Source organism: Medicago sativa, chromosome 7 (genome assembly GCF_051527215.1).
Source record: "Medicago sativa cultivar Bolivia chromosome 7, Bolivia_mono, whole genome shotgun sequence".
NCBI classification, from domain to species: domain Eukaryota; kingdom Viridiplantae; phylum Streptophyta; class Magnoliopsida; order Fabales; family Fabaceae; genus Medicago; species Medicago sativa.
This window is the reverse complement of record NC_140755.1, coordinates 9,460,330-9,486,250: the sequence shown is the minus strand read 5'-3', so window position 1 is coordinate 9,486,250 and position 25,921 is coordinate 9,460,330. Positions and strand designations below refer to the sequence as shown.

At 31.7% G+C, this 25,921-nt stretch overlaps 2 protein-coding genes and 1 non-coding gene across 13 annotated transcripts; 2 read left to right on the top strand and 1 right to left on the bottom strand.

Annotated features, from left to right (window-relative positions):
• The first annotated feature begins 959 nt into the window (after positions 1-959).
• On the top strand, positions 960-6,963 carry LOC146904072 (uncharacterized). 11 transcript variants are annotated; one of them, XM_085730442.1, is made up of 7 exons: positions 960-1,235; positions 1,527-1,570; positions 1,657-2,305; positions 2,393-3,080; positions 4,524-4,943; positions 5,585-5,814; positions 6,571-6,963. In XM_085730442.1, exons 2-7 carry the CDS (start codon positions 1,530-1,532, stop codon positions 6,823-6,825), a joined length of 2,283 nt encoding a protein of 760 aa, XP_085586568.1. In that variant the 5' UTR covers positions 960-1,235; positions 1,527-1,529; the 3' UTR covers positions 6,826-6,963. The 11 variants fall into 11 exon arrangements, with proteins under 11 accessions (XP_085586568.1, XP_085586567.1, XP_085586570.1 ...); XM_085730441.1 differs by having other exon boundaries at positions 5,582-5,814; XM_085730444.1 differs by lacking the exon at positions 1,527-1,570.
• Positions 6,964-9,254: 2,291 nt separating this feature from the next.
• Positions 9,255-11,157, top strand: LOC146904071 (large ribosomal subunit protein eL34). The gene is made up of 4 exons (XM_085730433.1): positions 9,255-9,377; positions 9,527-9,606; positions 10,641-10,750; positions 10,839-11,157. The coding sequence occupies exons 1-4, from the start codon at positions 9,299-9,301 to the stop codon at positions 10,930-10,932; spliced, it is 363 nt and encodes a 120-aa protein (XP_085586559.1). The 5' UTR covers positions 9,255-9,298; the 3' UTR covers positions 10,933-11,157.
• A 4,436-nt stretch (positions 11,158-15,593) lies between these two features.
• TRNAL-CAG (transfer RNA leucine (anticodon CAG)) lies at positions 15,594-15,674 on the bottom strand. The gene has a single exon. It is a non-coding gene; the product is annotated as a tRNA-Leu (tRNA).
• Positions 15,675-25,921: the final 10,247 nt, after the last annotated feature.

Below are 25,921 nucleotides of genomic sequence, written 5' to 3'. Positions count from 1 at the left end.
AGGTTAACTAGCTCTAATATGCTCACATGTGTTCATTGAAGACGATCATATTAGGGGTTTGAAGGAACCCAAAATCTTAATTCAACACTTTAAAGGCTAAATCATAACCTTCATCTAGATACACATTTTTCTACCCTAAAAACCTCAAATATTCAACACATCCTTGTTTAATCATCAAAATATTTCTAGACACGCTGCCCATTCAATGAGAAGAAGGACAAGTTGTTCAAGTCCACTAACCTCATTGCATTACCGATCACCTTCAAATTATCAATCTCTAATCTAGCTAGTTGGATTAAAAGTGAAGAGAATAATACTATTAGTTTAAAAATATAAAATTAATATTATACTTAAAAACTCACTTGGATCGATCTAGTGATGCTGGTTTGAGATCTTAAAATGTGCTCCTCTCAAATTTTCATATTTAAATCCCTCGATGATTTCAGTGGGTTAGATCATACTCCCTCTGTTTCAAAATACATGTCCACTTTTTGCAATGTGCACTATTCACTTGACTTACTTTGACCATACTTTTTTACTAATGTATCAATACAAATATTAGCATGTAAGATGTTGTTTGATTTGTCTCGACAAATATTTTCAAAATATTAAATTTTTATAATTTTTTACTTTAGATAATTAAAGATATTAACGGTCAAAATTGTGCATTGGCATATGTGAAGTTGTTGACTTGGACATGTATTTTGAAACGGAGGAGGGAGTACTTAATATGATTCCACAAGTAGGACGGTAGAATTGGACGCCTTGGAATCGTTCACAAAGAAAACTTATTTATTATCAAAAGCACTTTTATTTTCCTAAAGAAATATTTGCTAAATCAAATCTTATTGTTTCTATTTTTATAATAATAAAATCAAATCCTATTGTAAAACGCGTATTTTGACATGATATTTTTTTTCTTCTCACAATAAATAGAATAGAATAAAACGTAATCTTTCAATTTTACCCAATTTTATTTTCATTCTCTATCTCTCTCATTGAAACCAAATCACATAACAGAACACAACAACAACAACAACATTAACAACACACCCTTCACCTGATACAAACAAAGTACTATCACACACAAACACAAGTCGCTGACATGTTCTTTTCTTCTTCTCACTCAAAATTTTTATATATATTTTTCTCATTGAATTTCTCCAATTAGGTAACCCTTCAACTTCTGCTGAATCAGATTTCACCATGTGAAACAAAGTACAAACAACATAAAGGTGAGTTTGTACGTATATCTTTGTCTATCTTGTTGCAAAGTCTCATTCTTTTATATTTTTTTCTTACATTAATTTTTTCAAACTACAAATCATGTTTTGCATGACCTTGCTCTGTTTTTTGTTTCCTCTGTTTTGCTTCAAAAGGAATGAACTTGTTCATTGTATCATTCACAAATTATAGATTTTTTGTGAAAATTAAGAAAAACCCATTTGAGTATGAGTTTTGTGAAGGGTTTTTTTCATATAAAGATTGAATTTTTCGATTGTGGCTTTTGGGTTTTTCTCATTAAGGTTATGCAAACTCTGTTTTGGGTTTTCAACAAAGTGTTCATAAGGTATTGTAATTGAATTTACATTATATGGTTAAAAAATTAATACTTTTTTTTCATTGATCAATTTAATTTTTGTTTTATGTTTTCAGATTGTATACTTCTGAAGCAATGGTCCCAATTTGTGTTGCTGAATTTTCCAACGATAATCATGAAATTGAGTCAAGTTTTTCTGAGTCAAAAATTGAGGCTGAGGAAGAAGAATTTTATGAATGTTTTGAGGAAATTTCTGATACTGTTTCACATGAAAGTAATCAAATTGAGTCTAATTGTAGCTATCTAGAAGGTGAAAAGGTGAAGTTTTGTTCTGAAAATGTTGATGATCATAGTGTGAATTTTGACCTAGAAAAAGAAGAGGAAAAATCGAAGTTGGTTTTCAAATTTCAATATCAAAATTGGAATTGCAGTTTTAGTGAGGAATTGAAGGGAAATTTGAGTGAAAGTAGTGATTTTGACAAAAAGGGTGGTGTTTCATCTAGTGTGAACAAGTATGAGTTTATCTCAGGAAAGAGTTTTAGTAAATTCTTGGATGAACCAAAGGCTTCAAATTTTGCTGTCAAAGAGTTTTTCGTTCATCCGAATGATAATGTTCCGTTGGCGAAAAATCATGTGGCCGATGATTCAGCTGGTTTGTTATCTGAGAATAGTGAAGAGGTTGTTGGTGGCGAAGTTGTTGATAGTTTCTCAGAAAAATTGCGCATACAGGAGGTTTCGGATAAGCTCAAGAATTCGGAACAAGAGGTTGTTAATGGGAAAATTGTTGATAATGTCTCAGAAAAGTTACATGGAGTGGAGGTTTCGAATAAGCTCAAGAATTCGGAACAAGAGGTTGTTGATGGGAAAATTGTCGATAATGTCTCAGAAAAGTTACACGAAGAGGAGGTTTTAGAGAAGCTCAAGAATTCAGAACCATATGCGCGTAATTTTCTTTCTGATGATGATTTCATTTGTTCAAGCTCTGATACAAATTCTATAAGTTCTTTGGACGATGGTTTTTTGTCGGACACAGATTTTGGAACAACTACAGATTTCGATACATTGGGAAACAATGAAGAAGAAAATGTAGAAGATTTGGACTTTAAGGATGAGGAAAGCATAGAAAGTTTGGATTTTGGTTATGAGCCGGACGATTTCGGAGAAGAAGACGAAGATATAATGAATGAGCTTGGAAAATTGGAGGAAGAAATCAGACAGGAAGAATCGCTGAAACAAAAATCGATGAGTTTAACGGCTTTTGATCTTGATGAGTCGAACCGGTTCGACACACTTTGGGAGCATCAGGATTTGATAGAACAGCTGAAGATGGAACTGAAGAAAGTTAAAGCTACTGGTTTACCTACTATCTTTGAGGATTCTGAATCACCAAGGATTATGGAAGATTTGAAGCCATGGAAAATTGATGAAAAATTTCAGCAAGGTAGCAGTACTACAAATGAGCTTCCAAAATTCTACAGAAGTTACAGAGAAAGAATGAGAAAATTTGATATCTTGAATTACCAAAAGATGTATGCTTTAGGTAAGTGTTTTTTCTTTATCAATTGCCTTAAATTTATTTACCTTTCTTAAGCAAGTTGCATATTAGTTTTATTCAATGTTTTAAAATCGAATAGACAGTTCAACCGATTGAATCATGAACCGACATTGTCTATGGTTCGATTATTTGAGCAGTTCGACTGCGATTTTGCCCTAACATTTTAAATACATTGAACCATGACCTAGAGGTCTCGCCTGGTCAATGTTTGGTTTAGTTCTTAAAGCATTGATTTTACTTGTTTGCTTCCTTGTTCATGACAATTTTCATTTAACATCCTTGATCATCAAAACCTACCTTATCTAAACCATTAAAAAGTGTAGAGGTGACGACCCTACTAAATCTGGTTAGTTGAGCATTCAGAAAGCATGAATTACCCTATTATATGTGACACAAAAGTAAATTTTATGACACACTTTTTCTCTTTCTTTTTACTCTTTTCTATTATTGGTTTTGTTTATGGCAAGTTATATTCACCTTCAAATATTCATTTAATTGATTTCTTATATTTTTTGTTATTGCAACAAAAAGTGGTAGGAATGGAGGTTGGACATTAAGGAATTGAACAACTTTTTATGTCACATGCTTGGCTCTACTCTTTGTACTCATTAATGCCAATCCCCATTACTTGGTAGCTTTGCATTTTTCCTAAATATAGCCATATAAGTCTTTTCTTGTTTGTTAACTATAATAAGTAGGAACACTATTCTTTTGGTTGCATATATTTATTGATCTTCACATGTTTTCTTTTATTTCAAGACCGTTGATATTTTAAAACTCCAATATCTAATTACTACTATACTATGAAGCACGGATACTGACACAGACTCTGGACACGACACAGATAATGACACGTCGACATCGTTAATAATTTGAGAAAATTACATAATTAAGTGTAACTATATGTGTCGGTGTCGGACATGAGTCGTGTCCTACACCAGAACACAGCTAATCCGAGAAGTATCCATGTTTCATAGGACTACTGCATCGGTCCCTAATTATTTCATATAACAATATACCCTTAATTTGAGAGAAACTCAGAAATTTGTAATAATTGACAAGTATTAGGGAGAATTAAGTGATGATATTTTAGTCCAAAGAAATTTTATTTTTTCAAACATGTGTGCACTAACCTTAAACACCAATTAACAAAATATATACTTGCAAAAAGCTAGCTCACTTTCTCATTGTGATCTAGCACTGATTATAATGCTCCACCCAATTTTTCTATGACCCTTTTATTTTTATGTATATAAACAATCCTTACCATACAAGACAAGTTTGGAAAGCTATTTTCCTTTCTCTTGGAAAGTTATGTTGAACTTTGAATAATCTATGTGGCCTTTTACATTATGCTTAATTTTTAAGACTCAAATCATAGTCATCATAATATTAATCTTTTTAAGTTTCTTGTATATATTTTTATAGGTCTAATGAAGTCAAAGGACCCACTAAAATCATTTTCAATTCATAAGAAATCTTCATCAACAATCACATGCATTCTTCCACGTGGCATTAATAGTTTCTTTAGACATAATAGAAACATTGATGCTGACCCAATGAAGAAGTTCATAAGAGAATTATATAGTGACTTGGAAATGGTTTATGTGGGACATTTGTGTCTTTCTTGGGAATTCCTTCATTGGGAATATGAAAAGGCTTTGAAGATATGGGAATCTGATCAATATGGATTGAGAAGGTTCAATGAAGTAGCTGGAGAATTTCAACAATTCCAAGTTCTTCTACAAAGATTTATAGAGAATGAACCTTTTCAAGGTCCAAGGGTTGAAAATTATGCTAGGAATCGTTGTGCCATGAAGAAACTTCTTCAAGTTCCTGTTATAAAAGGTGAGAACTTTAAAAGTAATGTGAATGTGGTTAGTCCATTATTGTCATGTTCAATTTGGTCTCTAAAACTAATAATTTTTAAAAAAATTATATTTGAATTTGAAAGTTTGCAATTGCATTAGTCTATGTGAAACCGTTTTAGAGACTAAATTGACCACTTAATCTTGATAACGAGTGTCCTAAAGGCACTCTTTAAGGATACTCAATTAAGAAACTATTCATAAGAAATACTTAATATATTAATTTTCGATGCATTGAATGTACAAGTTTTTATAAATACTTACTATTTAAAATTTTTAAAGAGTGTTTTAGGGCACTCGTTAGCATTTTCGTAATAGAATATACTTGAAGATTTTAAATTTCAAAGAACTTTATTGAAATATTAGTAATTTTATGAACAGAATTTGAAAAAGAGTAAATAATCAAATTGATTCTTGAAATTATAGGATTTTATCAATCTATTTCAATATACAGTTTGAGTATATACTCTTCCAAAAATCAAATAGTGATTCACTATTCAAACTTTTGGTAAGTTGGCTCCACTTTCTTTGAACTATGTGGGGGACCATATAAAGTTCTATATGTGAGACAAAATAGTTCATCATGGCCTTTAAAAATTCTTCAATTATTTGTTGCAGAAGACAAAGGCAAGGATAAAAAGTTTAGAAAAAGAGAAGTCGACAATGATGCCATCACAAGTGACATGCTAGTAGAAATATTAGAAGAATCCATTAGAACAATTTGGCGTTTCATAAGAGGTGATAAAGATGCATCAAATTTGACAATTAAATGTCTTAAAGAACAACATGTGGAGCTACAAGACCCTGCTGATTCACAACTTCTAGTGGAGATTCTAACGGATCTTCAAAAGGTAATTGAAGCTTCAAATGATACTTATTTTTTAAGCTTAAAAATGTTTTAACTATTCTCTTAAAATAAGTAAATTGTTTTAACTATTCACAACTTCTAGTAGAGACTAATTGTATTTTGATGACCAAAGTTTCAATTGCATAGATAAATGATCAAAATAAGGAGAAAAAAAATTGAAAATTCATCGTATTTCGGTGCTTAAAAAGCATATTTAGTGCGCCAAAATATTGTTGGGAGAGTTGGTGATATGACTCTCTTTCAGGAAAATAATCCAAGTTTGAATTTTGGAGTCACCTATTTAAAAGACGGTCAAATCTGGCATAAAAAAAAAGTAAAAAATGGATGTCTTTCCGACTCGAGGAACTGCTCCCATAGCGGGCCTAGGTGGTGAAATACCTTAAGGCGCCCGTAGAGGTCAAAGATCCTAATTGTACTTGTTAGGGGAAAAAAAAACAAACATATTTAAACCTATTGTGTAATGTCGTGTAAATTTTGTATTTTTTAAAGGTCTTGCTAACTTTTTTTTTTTGAAGGAAAAGGTCTTACTAACTTAGAAGTATCGAAAAAAGAATCAATTAAATGAAAATATAATTGATATATAATTTAAACATTTGATAACATAATAAGTACATTATATATAGAAATTTATCTATGTTGATTTTGAAGCAATGTGAAGACACTTGTTAGCATTTCCTTTTCTTATAAGAAGTTGTGTTCTGTTGTTTCTTATGTAAAACGTTGTTTTTTGAATTTGCAGAAGGAAAAGAGATTGAGAGAGGTTTTAAGGAGTGGAAGCTGCATATTGAAGAAATTCAAAAAGCATGATGAAGATGAAATAGATCCAGTTCTTTACTTTTTCTCTCAAGTGGATTTGAAACTTGTGTGTAGAGTGTTGAATATGTCAAGGATAACGACTGATCAACTAGCATGGTGTCGTAGTAAACTAAACAAGATCAATTTTGTAAACCGTAGGATACATGTAGAACCATCATTCTTACTTTTTCCTAATTAATTAATGATTAGATTAATTCCTAGATTAGTACATATGCTCCTTTACTAGTTGCTTGGCCTAAGTTGTACAATTTCCATGTGGTGCCATGCAATAATTTTAGATAAATATAGAGATTTAAATATGATTTTGCTTTTGTCATATTTATTTAATGTTAGTCTATTTATTTTGCTTATGTTAGTCTATTTAATGTTAGTCTATGTTATTTAGTTTTAGTTTTTGTAATATATATATTTCTCATTTTAATCCATATAAGCTAGTATAAACCGTGGTTTTCCTTAATTTGTTATAATGAAGGTCCTGCTACGCCACTCATACAAAATGTACGAGGACATCTAAGTTTTCCTCAAGAACCACTTCTAAGAAGAAAATTGAATCATTTAGTACAACTTACTCAATACATAACCTTAATTGAGAATGTTGATTCCAACTACGTAGAATATCGAGAATAAAGTATTGAGAATGTTGATTCCAACTACGTAGAATATCGAGAATAAAGTAAAGAGACTAGGGGCATGGCCAATTTCCACCCCAACCACTAAAAGTTTGATAACACACTATGAGGAATAATTCACATGTCACAAATAGATGTTTAGCCTACTCGTGAGCTCAACCACAAAACACAAGAATTATCTATTCCAGTTTATGTTTAATTAGTCAATATGAATAGGGATAAGATTGGTGTGATGGTTGAAAACTTGAGGTGGGGGCTTAAGAGGTAAAGTGATAAGGAGGTCGAGAGTTTTGTCATCACTACACGGTAACACTATATACTAATATTTTCCGTTAAAATTAAAGTTAGTGTTATTGTCGAACTTGAAAGTTAGCTCAGAGCATCCACAATGGAGACATCCATTTTTGGGTACTTAAATGGGTCCCACACGTACACATCACTCTTTTATCATTTTTTAATAGTAGTACCTAATAAGCACTCAATCCCTCCAACCCAAATCTCACACAAAGTTCTTAAATGGGACCCACTAATCAACTATCAATAACTTTATATCACTACATTTCAATTTTTTAATATTAAAAGCGTGCGAGTCCAGTTTAAAGTTGGGGGTCTTAAATAAGATCCTGGGTCTTAAGAGACCCCCAAAAAAAATTCCCCAATGAAGGTACCTATTAGGTACGGTATCTTAATTGGTAAAGACACCATCATTAGGGATGGTCTTAGTGAAAATGTTAATTGTTCTGGACTAGATATAGACTGAATACACCAATAGATCAGGTCCTGTCAAGTCACTAGCTCCAGAGCAGGCTATAACATAGACACGCCCTAGTTGAACACTCATGTGAAATCGTTAGCGTATTAGAACTGTTCAATATGAATATGAATCCTACAACAATTTGTAAACAACAGTCCAAGAAGACAATTGTCTGAGCTAGGTTATGGGTCTTAAAACCCTAATCCTTTTTACTATAAAGACTAATTCATGGCCTTTACCCATATACACATTTTCTAACTTTTAGAACCTCACATTCATGACACTTTCATACTTGATCGTTGAAGTGTTTGCAAGTACACCACCCCCTTCTAAAAGTTGTTGTTCAAGGTCCGCTATCTTCGACTTATAGTTATCAACAATCATTTTCTCTTCTTCAACCAATTATACAAAGGAATGAATTCTGTGCCTCGATTTGTGAGTTTATACTGATCGCAAGTAAAATTCATTAGAGTTGTATTGATGTGTGAATTATTTGATCTAATAAAATTACATTTGCGAGTTAATAGACTAACTCACACGTTTTCTTTCTCGTTGTGCAATTGATTGTGGTCTTCCACAATATATGAATCGCACATATGAACTCAAGCTAAATAGTTAAAAAAATTGAACGAAAGAGTTTCACAAGTACACCTTAAATGATAAAAATGGTGCAGAATTTTTTTATATGTTGTGGTACCATTTGAGTTTCACCGCATGTGTGAGTTTCACCGCTAGGTTCTTCATAACTAAAACAAAATTTGAGTGAAGAAAATTCGATACAGAAATTTTCCTGATTTCGTCGTCTTAGTGCAACATTGTGTTGTTCGTCGTCCTATACGGCGTTGTTTGATTTTCCGTTTTACCGCAATGTTCATTTGATTCCTATTTAAAAGATCAACTATTCAATTAATAATTTCGATCAGTTTTATGTTATCATATTATTTGTAGCATTTTGTCGTTGGATGTTGTGAGTTTGTTCACATGTTTTTAGCGACACTAAACGATGTACTATATCAATTTGAACGGATAAATAACATTACGAATAGATATCTGTTATATTTTTTTTCTTTCTATCGAGTGGATCTCACACACCAAACGAAGCTTATAGTTTGGGCTTGACCCGAAACCCATAAGACAGAACAAAAACAAAAGGCCCAATAAATAAATCTAGGGTTTTAAGAAACGCCACCATATTTATAGCCACAAACACATTACAACACGCCCCTCTTCCATTTCTCTAGGGTTTCATCACAACAACAACAATCACCATGGTTCAGAGACTCACATACCGTAGGAGACACAGCTATGCCACCAAATCCAACCAGCACCGTGTTGTTAAGACACCTGGTACTGTTCTTCTTTGTCAAATTGTTCTGATTTTTTTTACTTGTTCTGATCTATGTTATGATGTTTTTGATTTTTCCTTAAAAATTGGTTTTTTTTGTTGTTGAAGTGTTTTTTGATTAATTTGTGAAAATGGGTTTGTGTTTTTTTAGGTGGAAAGTTGGTTTATCAGACAACTAAGAAGAGAGCTAGTGGACCTAAGTGTCCTGTTACTGGAAAGAGGATCCAAGGGGTATGAATCTCTATGATATTATTTTTGTGGAATTTAATAATCTGTGATTCATTGTGTTGATTCTAGTTTTTGTTTGTATATATGTTGTGAAGAAATGTTGATTGGTATAGGAGTATTTATGATAGGACTTGTGTTGTTCACTAATGGTTTGTGTGAATTTGTCTGTGTCATGTAAAATAGGTGAAATATAGAATTGAAAATTGAAAGGATTGTTTTGTGTTTTGTGTTTTGTGGTATGCTGAGCTTATTATAAAATCAATTATTTGTGGTTTATTGAGCGAATGTTCTTGGAGTGGGAGTTAGCTTAGCTTTAACTTCAATGTTGGGTTTATTGTTTGATTGTTTGAAAATCCTAATATTTTCAATTTTCAAATCTATATTCCAACTAACATAGACGAATTCACTCAAATCATTTGCGAATAATACGTGTTCTTTCCCTAAAAATTTTTGTTTAATGTTGGGTTTATTGTAGGATTGTCTTGTATTTTGATTAATGTTAATCGTTGAGCATATTATGAAATCCATTTTTATTGAAGATTTGTTAGCCTATGTTTGAAACATGATAGATATAATAATCATTTCCAACTATGACCTTTGACGCTATCATCAATTTTATAATGACAAAAATTAGATAGTTAGACTTGGATGCAATTCTTTTGAGATTGACACCGTCCTTATTGTCCCTCACAAAATTGTAGTATTAAAGATACCCTTTCTAAATTATTGGTGACTGTTTTTCTTATTTAGTTACAAACAACTAGAGCAGTGCCTATCACACAGCATCTAAGTTTTGTCCATTGTATAATTTCAATGATGCAATTCTACAACATTGTGGAAGGAACATACAATGAATTTATTACTGTGTTACCCTGCATAATCTTGACACTTTCCTACCTACTACTTTTAATTTTCATTCAAAGATTTCATTGCTTTTTCTCCCTGATGGTCATGACATGCACTCTTTATCTTTAGTTGCAAGTTGATCAATGTGTGTTCTCTTATCATGTTTGTTCTGTTCTGGACTTGACCTGCAGATTCCACACTTGAGACCTACTGAATACAAGAGGTCTAGATTGCCTAGGAACCGCCGCACTGTTAACAGGGCTTATGGAGGTGTTTTATCCGGAGGAGCAGTTAGGGAAAGGTATGTTGCTCATAATATAATTACAGATTTATATTCAGAATTTTGAATATATAGTTGTAGATTTTAACGCTATTCAATCTTTGTGCAGGATTATCCGTGCTTTCCTTGTTGAAGAGCAAAAAATAGTCAAGAAAGTTTTGAAGATCCAGAAAACAAAAGAAAAGCAAGCAGCTAAGAGTTAAGCTGATTTTATCAATGGATGCAAAAAGTTGAAAATTCCTTTTGTTTAGATTTGTGCTCAAGAGTTTTGACTTTGAATGGTGTTAATTATGAATGTGGAACTTAATTTCAAATTGATTTTATGGAGTTTTATGTTTTTCTTGTACTCTAGATTTTGTTATAGAGTATTAGAATCTGTTGTTCCAACGCACATTTTAAATGGAAATCCTCTACTGAAATGGTTTCTATTCTCTTTTGCTATTCTGTGATATTATGATTGCTTGAAATGAATTTGAAAAGTTCTGCTCTCTGAATTCTACATTTAACTTACTAGTTACAATGTTTAGATAAGAATTTTTTGGTTAGAAGAAGATAAGCTAGCTTACCAACCCATCTCTATCCTTTAAAATTAGGAGTAGAAATGTACAATTGTTTGGCATATTTAATTTTTAAGATTTTATCGATACATGATAATTAACAAAAACACATAACAACACAACTTCATCACATTTAATATTTATCCTCTCCAATATTATTTTTAGCCTCCGTCCAAATCACTCCCTCTTGTTATCTCAACAAAAATTCATCAATATTGACATTCTTCATTCACACATACAGAAACATCAAACTACCTTTCTTTTTCACATGAAAGTATGCTCCATATGATTCCCCAATCTAGAATATTATTATTTCTTTTTACGTAAATGGAACGCGCAAAGATAAATCAACCCCAGGGTAAATTAACTGGAAAATTTTCACATGAAAATCAACCATTGAAAAATTGGAGGTTCTGTTATTTTAGATTTTAAATTTCCAATTCTAGTGAACATCACTAAGCCATCAACAAATAATTTTAAATTCAAGTTCTCGTGAGCTTAGCTCAGCTGGTTGGGACAATGCATAAAATATGCATGGTCCGGGGTTCAAACCCCGGCCACAGCCAAATATTTTTTTTAAATTCAAGTGTGAATTTTATCAATTGAAGTTTGAATTTTATTTTACAGTAAGAATTTATTAACCTATAAATTGATTATGTGTTGAAAGAATTGGAAAATTTCTGAAAAAAGAAGAGGTTGCATGAGAGTATAAGATGGTGGTAATAGGTTAGAGGAGAGAGGACGAAACAATATAGATGTCTTTTTTTGGTGGTGTAACAATAGAGATTTGAACCAAGATGGAAAGATCGAAGGAGAAGAGAGTAGATAAAAGATTGGTTACACACACGAGTACCATACACCTGAAAAACTAGAACGCGCCTTTGTATAGATGGCATTATATAAAAATGACGGTCAATCAATTAATTCACCCTTCAAGAATCATGCATGAGTAATTGAGGGATGATGTTGTCATCATTGTGGGATCTTCATAAGACCTTTGCAGCTTGATCTTGAGAAACAATAGAAAGCAAATGAATAACCTAGATTGAAATTTGCCTCTCATCAGTGATTTATAGATGAGATGATAATGTGTAACTTCTCACCATTCAAAATAAAAGAAACATTTGGTCAAAAAAGGGAGCCACTAGATAGGAAAACATAGAAGATGTAGAAATGTTTCTCATATTAAATGCTGGTATGTTACACAACTCTTTCATGCGATTAGTTACACATGAGAGAATCTAATTACCCCTAGATAACTAGATTGTATATTGCATAATAAAGGGAGCCACTAAGGTAGGGCATGATGTTTGCCATTGAGATGTCACTTTTATTTTTTGTTGTTGAAAGAGAAATCACCATTTGTTTCTTGCTTTCCCATGTGAAGCGTGAGGTTTCCAATTGACCTGCACTTGCCCTACCAACAAATTCCTGCTCCTTGTTGAAGTTGGTTGAGGTGTTAGTTTAAAAGTTATCATAAATCTGCACTCAACAAGGTTACATGTCTGGCTTGGTTCCTTGTAGAGTTGCTCCAAAAAAATTTGCCTAATGCTAAAAATTAATGAGAGAAATTGGCTCAAAGCTTTAATTCTCGAATGGTGGTGAATGAATCTTCTCCTTCTCTTTTCTCTCCCGACTATCTATCGCTCTCTTAATCTTACCCTCTCTTCATTAAAAAACAAAAATATAATAAGGAGAGAGTAAGATTAATATAAAGTTAGAAGAGAGAAGGAGAAGAAAAATCGAAGAAGACGATCTAATTGATAGAGTAAACTACCTGTTTGGACCTTGAAGGACATCCTATATGCTTAATTTTTTTGGATGGTATACACTTAATTTTTTATGAACCAAAAGAAGAAATTTTTGTGTTGAAAATATTATTTTTTAAATTTTTTAAAGAGTTTACTACACAACTTTCAACACATTATTACTATATTTGATTTTTTAAAAGTGCCTTACTTGTTAGTAGTCCCAACTTTTATTAATAAATATGTATTTTATTTGTATATATTGATTGTTTACCATACTCAACGCAATGCCCTCTTCCTCTTCTTCAAGACAGTGTCTCAATATCACCCATATAGTACCCTATACTAGTGTTGTTCTTTTTTTTTCCCGAAAGATATGAGATTTCAATAAAACGCGGTATAACCAAAAAGTCTAGTTGACACACACGGTTGAACTATTTATTCATAATAGATTCAAGTAATTGGTAAGTTATACATAAATTTTACTGTAAATCTTATTCTCTCAAACCTTGCATGAGATATGTCTCCTATAAAGAGTCTTAATACTTTTCTACAAATAAAGAGAATTGTTTAACAAAATAAATATTCTCCTGAAGAAAAAAAAAGCATAAAATATCTACAGTCCTATGTGTATTTTCATATTTTGAAAATGTATCATATTTTTATTATTAATGCTATCGAAAATATCTCTTAACATAACCAAATAATGATTCCATCAATGTCATTCATCTCTCATACAGTTGTGCATTTTATCCTTCATAAACCTCATTGCAGAACATCTTCCAATTATTGCAGTTATCACAAACAAAATCAAGTCTATCTCAATGTTCACTTCAGTAAACCTATTATAAAACTATTGAAGTTGTTTAGTATGTTAAAAAATTTGGATCCTTCAATCGCTTCTCCCCTTAGCTCAGACTGCTTAAGTTGTTTATTAAACACTTAACAAAATAAGTCATATTGAAGATAACTTGAGGCTAATGAGATAAATATAGAACTACATTATTCTCTTTTTAATCTTTTATAATTTTTTACATGCATTTAAAAAAGTTTATTTAAATACGTCCAAAAGAAAATATTTTAGCTTGCGGTGTTCAACTACCCCATTATCAATAACGTACATACGTTCTCGTGAACTTAGCTCAGTTGGTAGGTCAATGTATAATATATGTAAGGTCTGAGGTTCAAACCTCCGCCACCACCAAAAAAATCAATAACGTGCATACGCCCCTTATCACCGTAAACTTTTTATTTTATATTTGTATTTTTTTTGACTGCAGATTTATTAATCAAAGTTTTAATCCCGTAACTATAACATTTTCCTCTCAATACATAATATAATTTCCCCATTCAATTGCTTATAGTAGCTGATCTCAAATAAGATTTGATGTAATTTAGTAGTAAAATAAAATCTGGAGAAAAGAAAAATAACAATTTAGGAATAAGAAATAAAATAGCATGAAGAGTATTTAAAAGAAAATGTCATATTTCAAAAGATTTAGAAACCTATACTATTTTCTAGATAACACTTTATTTCAATGATAAAAATAAATTAGTACTATAGCTTATTTTTTTAATAGTTTAGTCTAACATTAATCATTACTTTTTGTACAAAAAAGTACTTGTCGTGAATACAATACCTACGACCCTCACTCCCATGGTGGCAAGAGAAGTCTTAGGTTGAAGGAGACCTTGACGGTCTTTTGAGTATTAGCTCTACATAAATTTCTCTAGTTCTACTTATCCTTAAGCGTTTTAGAGAATCAGAGCTAGTAGTTCTCTATTTGGCAAGGTGGAAGATATGGATGATTCATTGCGTCATGTAACCTCTTGTTTATAGGGTTGACCATAGGAGTAGTGGGAGAGTTAAAAGAGTTGGTGGAGAGTGGAAAATCGAGGAGTTGGAGGATCACGGGGTCTCCCACTCCTCCACCTCTCTAGACGGAGTTAAAGACATGTATGTTTTATGTTGGGACTTATTCAAAGCACCATGTGTTCCCTAACTCATTGTCGTATAAGGGTAGATCGACCTCTTCTTTAAGAGTCGTGGTCGGCGGCCCTTTACCGAGACCAGCTTTCAACATGTCCAACTCGCTCATGTGCCTATCACACAGCCAACTCACTTGTGACAATTCAACCTGGCATTTGGGCCACCCATTATGTCAACCTGACTTGCATAGAAAGATACACATTGTCTAACAATATTATTCCGATACAGAAAATAAAGACAATTTCATTTTTAGTTATGAAAGAGGATCGAAAGCCAATAAATACAATTTTATACACATAAAAAAATGAGTTTACAAGATTGAGAGATTAATCTCTACAATCTGTTCACACACAAACTTGTTAGTTGTAATATAAACACAAACTTTCGTATGGGCTATGTACACAAGTGCTGGGCCAGGCTTAGAGAAGCATCGAAAACTCAATTAAAAATTAAACAAAGCAAGCAAAAATACAATTAAAAATGAAAAAAAAAATATGTCAAGAATGGGAAACTCAATTAAAAATTAAACAAAGCAAGCAAAAATACAATTAAAAATGAAAAAATAAATATGTCAAGAATGGGATTCGAACCCATGCCCTTTCGGACCAGTACCTGAAACTGGCGCCTTAGACCAACTCGGCCATCTTGACTGATGTTACCCAAAATAGAAATGAATTATATAACCTCAATCACAAGCAATTCATGATAGTATCCAAAGAGAGCAATTCAGAATAGGATCCAAATAGAAACTTCCGTTATAACTCACAGTCTCTGTCTCCACAGACCATTGTTTCCCAAAAAACAATTAATTTTTTTGTTCTCGTTGAAGGGATTCATTTTATTTATTTATTTTTAACTTGATATATATCCAATAAAGCAATTATTCTAACTTAATAAAGAAATTAATAGTTTTTGGAGGATTCAAACTTAAGACCTAGAGTCGAGAGATGAACATGCTTCTAACTCCTAAGTCTTTGCAATAAATCTGAATTAGTAAAATATAATTGTTTTCTTTTTTACTACTATCTTTTCTAATGAAACTTAAATCAAACCGTTAAAAGAACAAGTTGGTTTGGTTCAATTAAGTTGACATTTTTATAAATGTAAGAAACTTATTTAAAATTATCTGAAAGAATTTAACTTTTAATTAAACGATACTTTCTCTGTTTCAAAATGAGTGTCGCTTTAGGCTTTGGCACACATATTAAAAAATAGAATGAAATAATCATTGGATATAACGCTTTTACTAAACTGCCCTTACTTTGTAAGAAAAAGACCAAATTAAAGTTGCATTGAAAATTGTGTGAGAGAAAAGTTGGAGAGGGTAAAGTTGGAAGAAAAAAGTTAAAGTTGTATTGGAAATGTAAAGTGACATTCATTTTGAAACAAAGTTTTTTGACTAAAGTGACACTCATTTTGAAACGGAAGGAGTATAATTTTTTAACAAATGCTAACATGTGAACTAATCTTTATCTTTATATATCTAAATGTTAAACAGTCTTGAAAGCAACCCTAATTAACCCTAATCCCGCCCTTTTTGATTAGCTTAAAAAAGCTTTGTGAAAAAATTCCTTGGTGGGAGTTGAACCACGTTATTGATGGTCATCTCTCATTGTTTTTGCCATTACGCCACACATGTTTTTGTTAAATTTATTTCGCTTTCAAATTCTAAAACCGCCTCCCACTACCTATCCCACCTTTTCCACTTCCCATAAACTGTTATTTTCTCTCCCTTTTATCATGAGCATTATTTTTTGTTCTCAAATAATTATTTTGGTGTGTTAATTGTTGTTAGAAATCTGGTTGCACCCCCCATTTCTTATCCCACCTTTTCCACTTCTCATTAACCGCTTCTTATCCCACTTTTTCCACTTCTCATAAACTGTCATTTTCTTTCCCTTCAGTTACGCGTATCGTTTTTTGTTCTTAAATATTTGTTCAAACAATTATTTTGATGAATTGAAATTAAATAGTTATTTTGGTGTATTAATTGTTGTTAGAACTTTGATTGCACGGGTTGAATGACTTATATTGAAATACATAATTTGAAGTGATCTGAAGATTCATCATGATTTTTAGATTCTTTTCCTATTCTCTAAATTCCGTGAATTGATTTTTTTTTCCTCTTTTTCTTTTATTGTTTCTTTCTATGCATGTAAAATTGTTCACAATAACAATGACCATAGTTAAATATGTTACTGAATTTCAAATGCATAAGAATTAACAAAAAAAAACCGTGCATCGCACGGGTTAAGGTCTAGTATGTTAATAAATCTAGTAGAAAAACATTTGTCATAAATGTCATGCATTCAATATCTTAAAAGTTAAAATATTACTACTCCCTCCATTTCAAAATGAGTGTCACTTTAGCTAAAAAAAATTGTTTCAAAATGAGTGTCGCTTTCAGTTTCCAATGCAATAATAACTTTTTCTTTTCAATTGTACCCTCCAATTAATACTCTGCACACTACTTCCAAAGTATTACTTTTAAAACTAACCAATAGTTAATAAGGATAATTTGGTAAAATAACCATTCTCTTTCTCTTCATCATTGCATTTCTTAATATGTGTGTAAACACCTAAAACGACACTCATTTTGAAACGGAGGGAGTATTATTTTGGGTTAAATATGTCTTTCATCTCTATGAATATACCAACTTTTTCTATTTGTCCCTCTAAAATTTTCGTTCGACTTTTAGTCACTATAAAAATTTCAATCACCACTTTTAGTCCCTATTTTTAAGTCAAACCACGTGCATCCTTTGTATTTTTCAATGAAATTGTGCATAAATGTGTAGAATATTGTAAAAATATCTTCCAAAAAAATTTAGATTTTTTAACAAAACATGAATTAGATATGTATTTTTAACTGCAAAAAATATAAAAAATTCATATTTAAATCATGTATTGTTAAAAAATTCTATTTTTTGGAGAGATTATTATAATATTATTAACTTTTCTGCAAAATTTTATTCAAAAATATGAATCTACATATGAGTTTATTTAAAAAGAAGGACCAAAAGTGAAAATGGAAAACTTCTGGGGGGCTAAAAGTCGAAGAAATTTTTAGAGGGACTAGAACAAAAATTTGGTATATTTATGGAGACCAAAAACATGTTTAACCGTTACTATTATATTCATTTTATCTTTATGTTCATTTATATATTTTGTGTTCTTTTTTAACAACTGATTACTAATTTTTGCCATTCATAAAAAATCCTTTATTTTAAGGATAAAACTTAGGTGCATTTTTCTTACATGTTTTTCCTATGATTTGTCCCATAATTAAAATTCATTTTTTGTGGTTATAACAAACTTTAAAAAATTGTAGACTTGAGAAATCATAGGTAGTGTTGAGTATTTTATGTTAAGTACCACATGAAAAACATTTAAGAAAATGCACCTGAGTTCTGTAAAAAAATGCAATTGAGTTTTATCCTTATTTTAATTCTATCAAAAAAACTTAGGTGAATTTTCTTAGGTGCTTTCCATATGGTTTCTAAACAAACTACTCATGAAAAATGTATTTTTAGCTAAGAATCATATGAAAAACACATAAAGAAATTCACATGAGTTTTGTTCTTATTTCAAACTATTTATTTGTATCTCAGTTATCTCCTTCATTAAATTTCATTTTAAAATTGTATTTTATTTACCACAGATTTTGTCAAAATTTAATTGATAATTCATATTTGATAGAGAAAATTTAGATGATTATTTGATTAAATTATTTTAATCAATTATATATATATATATATATAAGGAAATAATTTTGTTTTCAAACATGTTCTCATCATTTTCATTCTAAACACGCATTCTTGATAATTTTTCAACTTAGATAATTAGGATTTATTTATTTTATATTTTAAGTATTTTTTTAACTAGGTATCTGGCTCAATGACTGAATAATCCAAAGGGTCCAATTCTATCGTTCATTTGTAGGGCCCTATTTAAATCTATATTTTAAGATAGAAAATAATAGTTTATGTAATAAATTACAGGTTATATCGGCACCAAAAATTTACGTGTTATAATATGAGCAATCATTTTTCTTTTATTTTTTTTGAATTATATGTATTTTCAATAAATATTATACATATAACACAAACACTAATATCATTGATAGTTTTTTTTTAATTCAAATAACTAGACTTTTTTTTATTTTTTAATATAAAAACTAGAATTTATTTATTTTATATTCTTTTGCAGATATTAATAATTTATTTAATAAAATACAAATTATAATATGAGTAATCTATTTTCTTTTATAACTCATGAGTTATGTGAACTTTTAATAAATATTATACATAAAACACAAACATTAATATTTTGTATATAATTCGGGAAACACCATAAAATATACTAATTAATTTAATTGTATTAACAATTAATATTAATACCATAAACATGAAAATAATATAATGACAAGAAACTTATAAAAAAAAAAATCTTTTGTTCTTTCAAAATAAAACTTATAATTTTTTCCTCAAATATGGAAAGAAATACATCTAGTAATCAACAAATTAATATCATAAAAAGAATTTTTAATTGATGTTATTTACTATCTTCAACCTATTTTAAAAGTTCTTTGTTTTAAAACTATTTGGTTTTTTTAACTACCACTCATTCAACCAAGTAAACTTCATGATATTCCTCCACAATGTTTATAGTAAAACCTCGATACTAAGATTTAATTGTTAGTGTCAATCATCTTCCTAACACTCGAGTGAAGTGTAAAATTATTAATTAAGAGTGTAAATCACATTTTCATCACAACTCATTTACCCCTGTTGACGAAAAATCATGTGTAAAGCAAAAATGTGTCTAACCATTGATAAATATAGCTGAACTGGTCTATACATTATACCAAACATACATAAAAAAAAAAAAAAAACATACATACATACATACAAAAAGTATATCAATCATGTTCTATACTCTTTCCATCTTCTCAGTGTTGGTTTTTTGGCTTTTAACTTTATGTTAGTTTGATCAGTAGTGTCCAATAGAGTTTTTTTTTCCTTTTGCTGGTCTGGTGTTGGCTCCCACGCATGTGTGGTGAGTTTGTTGGTCTTCCCAACTTTTCTTTATAACCCCGTTACCCTTTTGCACTTGTTGTTCAAGGCTTGTTTGAATATACGATGTTTCAAAAAAAAAAAAAATTAGATGTTTAAGGTCTAATTATAAGATAGCAAGTAATAGAACTGAGTTGTGTTGCATGTACTATTTAATTATAAGATATTTGATTTATTGTTTAACTGGGTTGTGTGTTTAATTCATAAATTAATATTGCATAAGCATCTTAACATAATTTGTTGTTTCTACTGTTTTCTTGTTACAACAATTCACACGATATTTGATTTAAACAATTAACTTTAACTTTCATCAAACCATTAAATCATATTATTTAGGATGCCATGTTGTTAACAAGTGTGAAAACTGATAATTAAATATGTAGACATTCAATAATTTTTTTACAATACAAATTTGACCTGTCTAGATATTAAATTGAACGTGCTCACAAATGTAGTATTTTAGCCTATAATTTTTTTTTTTTACAAAAATAAACGATATTCATTCAATCAAATTAATAAAGTACATCGATTCAATATAAATTAAATGTCGCTCAAAACAAAAAGAATGAATTTGCGAACAAACTCACAACATCCATGTTACTAGATAAAAACGACAGAGTACCTGTAACGCCCATACTAAACGTATCTAGAAAGTTTAGCATGTGCATTATATTTAGTACTGAATACATTAAAATTTACAACATAAGATCTTCGAATGAATAAATATATACAACAATACACGTTCGTACATCTAATGATACAACACTATATATCCGATGCATAGTCATACACTCTTGAATCCATATGAAAATCTTGCAACCAGTACGAACGAGCATTTGCTGATTATCCATTCGACCACATGTCTGCTACATCCTACTATACCAACCCGCTGATCTGAAACAAATAAGGATTGGGATGAGACATAATGTCTCAGTGAGTTCTACATAATCCTAGGTTATAGGCGACCTCGGGGAAACCTATGGTCACCACGTGTCTACAACACAACCATTTGGTTGATTATACGAGTGTGGAACATGCTTACCTGAACGACCGTGCATAACTAGGATCGTCATAAGGTTCTACGTATCATAACCTATAAGTCTTGCCCTATTCTCTACATGTCATGGCGGTCAAGGGAACCTAGGACCGCTACTTCAAGATACGATAAACGTACCAAGATCTATTCATAACCTATTCTTACCATGATCCTGAACTGGACGATCGGGGAGGATGCTAAGATCGTCAACAATGTGTTCATATAATCTTGTCCTGATACATAAGCTTATACATACTTCATGGCATAACATATTTGTATCATATCATGATTCGTAACTATCAATTATGTTATAGATTTAGCGTGTGACATACAATATTATCTTGGTTCGTTTTACGAATTAATCCTGAGTAGAGTAACCCCGGAAATTAATCTAATGACATAACCGGTGAAATTCCTATCTGAGGCTAACACCAGACTCCTCTTAATGTTGTGCGGGCCTACCTTGCGGAGCGTATCCCATCCCCGTAACGTGAACCTCTTGAATCCCCCTGGCGTGGATTGCAAGAGACACGACATGCCATAACATATTTAACATAGCTTAGCCGTACATGAGGGACTTAAACCTATCCTTGCTTAATTGATTACCACTGATCCGTAATATACCCGTATAGCGGTAACCACTTACATGCTTGTTCTTATTCATACCTAGCCTACAAGTCTAGGTTACATACTAACATGGTATTTCTTGACTATCTAAGTCGAGGCTCTACAATCCCCCATTTCTTAGAGATTAGATTACTACCCAACATAAAGCATATCATATGTTCTAATGTGTCGTTCGTTATCGAATAATGTTAATGTTTCACCATGCAATTCATTTTTAAAAACTTAACTTGGATTGTACATTAGACACTTAAAATTAAGGGGTTCATAATTTAAGAAAGGACTGCAAGAAAAGGCCTCGGACGACACTACTGGATAACAGGGCAAATTTAGTACATGTTGTGATGTCAAGGCTCGCTGAAGCGAGCTCCAAGCGAGCACCAAGCGAGTGCACGCTCTCACCCACGCTTAAGTGAATCTTCAAGCGAGCAATCCAGTAGTCTCGACATTTTGCACGCTCAAGCGAGCTGGGCTCGTTTCAAGTGAAGTTCATTAGTATCAAACTTGCAAAATCGTGTTTTTGACCCCAAAACCTCAAATCCAAGTCTCTTAATGTGCACAATACATCCAGAATTCATGAGAAACAGTATAGATTCATTGCATGGTAATAATTAACACAATTGTAACAAATCAATAGCATAGGGTACAAATTCATAAGTTCATAAAACTCACACAATCACACATATAACCCAAGGTGAATCTAACTAAATAACTCACCTTATTGATTCTGAACTCTTTCCAAGTTTTCAACTCCAAATGCATGTTAATGCTCCAACTCCACTTCAAGTACCCAAAACCCTAGCCTCTTGATTTCATGTATTGTTGATAGAAAAGGAATCCAATCTTAAAACAAGCTTCAATCTTCTTTACACAATCACCAATACCACTTTAAGCTTGCATAACCATGATCTTGCCATGAGAATTATGATGGATTGATTTCTTCAAAAAAAAAAATTATGATGGATTGATGTTTAGAGAGAGGGAGGGCGATAGCTTAGAGAGAGGAGAGAGCACAATTCTGATTTCTTACTTATAGAGAGATAAAGTGCAAGGTAAAATGAAGATATTTGGGGCCTAAGACATGTATATACTCTTGTGTGCAAGTTACCATTTTACCCTTCGTCTTAAGCGTACTTAAATCGATCCTGATAACTGAACTTGTTTGTCTGATACTGCGTGACAACACTCTCCGTCATTAGTAGCTTTCACAAACATTTATCTTCTGAAACATCCATCTGCTGAGATTTCGATAACTGACGAATGTGATGTTACAATACCTATGCTTACAAATACGACTATTTTCAAGCCTTTGGAATACTCATGTCTCCAGATTTGCAATGTTGACGACGCCAAAGTCATTGATTGAATATGCATTTGCTCATAGTTAATCTTTCAACCTGAATCAAATAAACGTTGCGTTAAGACGAGAAATAAAAACACACCACACAAAGACGAGAAATCAAAATAAACAGAGTCGTACAAAAGATGAAAAAATCACAAAACCAAACGAAAGAATACTCAAAATAAAAGACAAGAAAATTGGTGAAATCACTTAGTTAGTTAAAAATCACTTATTTAACTAAAAAAAAAAAAACAATTCGGAGGGGTGATTTTGGGTGAAAATTGACCCTAAACCACCCATCTTCAGAAGACAAGAAAATAAAAGATGGCGACGACTAGGGTTTTGGAATGAGAGAAGAGAGAGAAACAGAGAGAAACAGATGTTAGGGTTTTGGAAGGAGAGAAGAGAGATTGGGAATAGATATTATTTTAGACTTTAATATAATATTTGATTAAACAAATAAATGAATATATATACATACATACATACATATATATATATATATATATATATATACATACATATATATATATATATATATATCTGTGTGTGTGTGTGTGTTTAAATATGTTTTTGGTCCCTATAAATATACCCAATTTGCGTTTTAAACCCTCTAAAATTTTCCTTTGACTTTTAGTTCCTATAAAAATTTTAATCACCATTTTTTTGTCTCTTTTTTTAAGTCAAATCATGTGCAGCCTTTCTATTTTTCAATGAAATTGTGCAGAATGTTGTAAAAATATCTTCCAAAAAAATTTAGAATTTTTTTAACAAATCTGAATTAAATATGAATTTTTAACCGCAAAAAAATAAAAAATAATATTTAATTCATGTTTTGTTAAAAAAAAATCGGAGAGATTCTTATAATATTATAAACTTTTCTGCAAAATTTTATTCGATAATATGAATTCTACACGAGTTTGCTAAAAAAAAATGGGACCAAAAGTGAAGACGGAAAACTTTTGGGGGACTAAAAGTTGAAGAAATTTTTTAGAGGGACTAAAATGAAAAGTTGGTATATTTATGTGGACCAAAAACATATTTAACCCTATTATTTTTTTCAATGTATGCGGTTCATTTCAGATTTTCATCGCAATCGTAAGTTGATGAAATGTATCAATTGTACTTTTATTGCTTTAGTTCCTAAGATTGTTTCTCCCCGAAGGTTGAATGATTTTAGACCCATTTCATTGGTGGAAAGTATGTATAAGATTCTGGCTAAATTAGTTGCTAATTGATTACAGTCGTGATTGGTAGTGTGATCTCAGAGACTCATTATGCTTTTATAAAAAATAGACAAATTCTTGATGGGATTTTGATAGCTAATGAGGTGGTGGATGAGGCTCGTAAGTTTGAAAAGGAGTTATTGATGTTTAAAGTTGATTTTGAAAAGGCCTATGACTTTACTGATGTTATCTCGACGATGTTATGAGGAAGCTGAAGTTTCCATCCTTATGAAGGAAGTGGATCAGGGAGTCTATTAGTACAACGACGACTTCTGTGTTGGTTAATGGAAGCCCTATAGAGGAGTTCCATTTGGATTGGGGGTTGAGGCAGTGGGGTCCTCTCTCTCCATTTCTGTTTTTGTTGGTTGTTGAAGGTTTGCATGTGATGATGTCTTCAATGGTGGGTAACAATAATTTTTATAGGTATCAAGTTGGCACTTATGGTTCTCTAGATATTTCTTATTTACAATTCATTGATGACACTTGGTTACTTGGAAGTGAGAGTTAGGCAAATGTTAGGGCGTTGCGTGCCGTTTTGTATATATTTCAGGCTTTCTCTGGTATTAAAGTTAATTTCCACAAAAGTTTGTTGGTTGGTGTTATTGTAAATGACTAGTGGTTAAATGAGGTGGCTACGGTGCTAAACTATAAAATTGGGAAGCTTTCTTTTGTTTATCTAGGTTTGCTGGCGGGGGGTAATCCGAAATATGCTTTGTTCTAGGCACCAGTTCTTAATCGAATCAAGTCTAGACTATCCAGGTAGAGGAGAAGAAATTTATCTTTGGATGGTCGGCTAATTCTTCTGAAGTCTGTCCTTATCTTCTAGTCTATGCTCTTTCCGTTTTCCAAGCTCATCCAGGTATCATTTCCTTTATCGACTCTCTGTTATCTAGTTTTTTTTAAGGGGGGGGGGGGGTGCGAGGATTTTAGGAAAATATCTTGGATTGCTTGGGACTCTATTTGTTTTAGTAAGGAGCACGATTGTTTAGGGGTTAGGATGTTGAGGGAGTTTAATGTTACTTTGTTAGGCAAATGGTATTGGAGGATGTTGGTGGAGAAGGAGGGTTTGTGGTATAGGGTGTTGGTTGCTAGGTACGGTTTGGATTGTGGGCAAGTGAGGGAGGCGGGGACTCAAGAGTCGTCTTGGTGGAGGGATGTGGTGGGGATTCGGGATGACACTAGTTTTGAGTGAGGGAGTTGGTTTGAGGAGAATGTGTTTTAGAATGTAGGTAGTGGGGTTTATATGTGTTTTCGGGATGATAGGTGATAAGTCAATAATTTAGTGTTTTTAAGTGTCTATTTTATTAAGATTTTATTTGTTTTTAATCACTTTCTAGAACTATTTTACTTCAATTTGTTGTTATTTAATTTCAGGAACAAATATGGTGAAAGATTGAGTCTTGGAGCAAAAGAAAGGGTTTTGGAGCATGGTTAAGGAATGGAAGGATCTAGAGCATGATTTGGAGCTGATTGAAGCCAAAAAATATGAAGATTCTATGCAAAAATATCAGGCATGGCCGTGCCTGACAATGCCCAGACCGTGCCTCCATTGTGGTTCAAACATGCAAAATCCAGAGAGACAGGCACGACCCGT

Excerpts from the sequence above, each read along its gene's own strand:
- LOC146904072 (XM_085730434.1), top strand. The coding sequence starts at position 1,452 with ATGAGTTTTGTGAAGGGTTTTTTTCATATAAAGATTGAATTTTTCGAT. Across the intron at positions 3,081-4,523 it reads CCAAAAGATGTATGCTTTAG|GTCTAATGAAGTCAAAGGAC; the intron begins GTAAGTGTTTTT and ends ATATTTTTATAG. Across the intron at positions 5,815-6,570 it reads TTCTAACGGATCTTCAAAAG|AAGGAAAAGAGATTGAGAGA; the intron begins GTAATTGAAGCT and ends TTGAATTTGCAG.
- LOC146904071 (XM_085730433.1), top strand. The coding sequence starts at position 9,299 with ATGGTTCAGAGACTCACATACCGTAGGAGACACAGCTATGCCACCAAA. Across the intron at positions 9,378-9,526 it reads CCGTGTTGTTAAGACACCTG|GTGGAAAGTTGGTTTATCAG; the intron begins GTACTGTTCTTC and ends GTGTTTTTTTAG. Across the intron at positions 10,751-10,838 it reads GGAGGAGCAGTTAGGGAAAG|GATTATCCGTGCTTTCCTTG; the intron begins GTATGTTGCTCA and ends ATCTTTGTGCAG.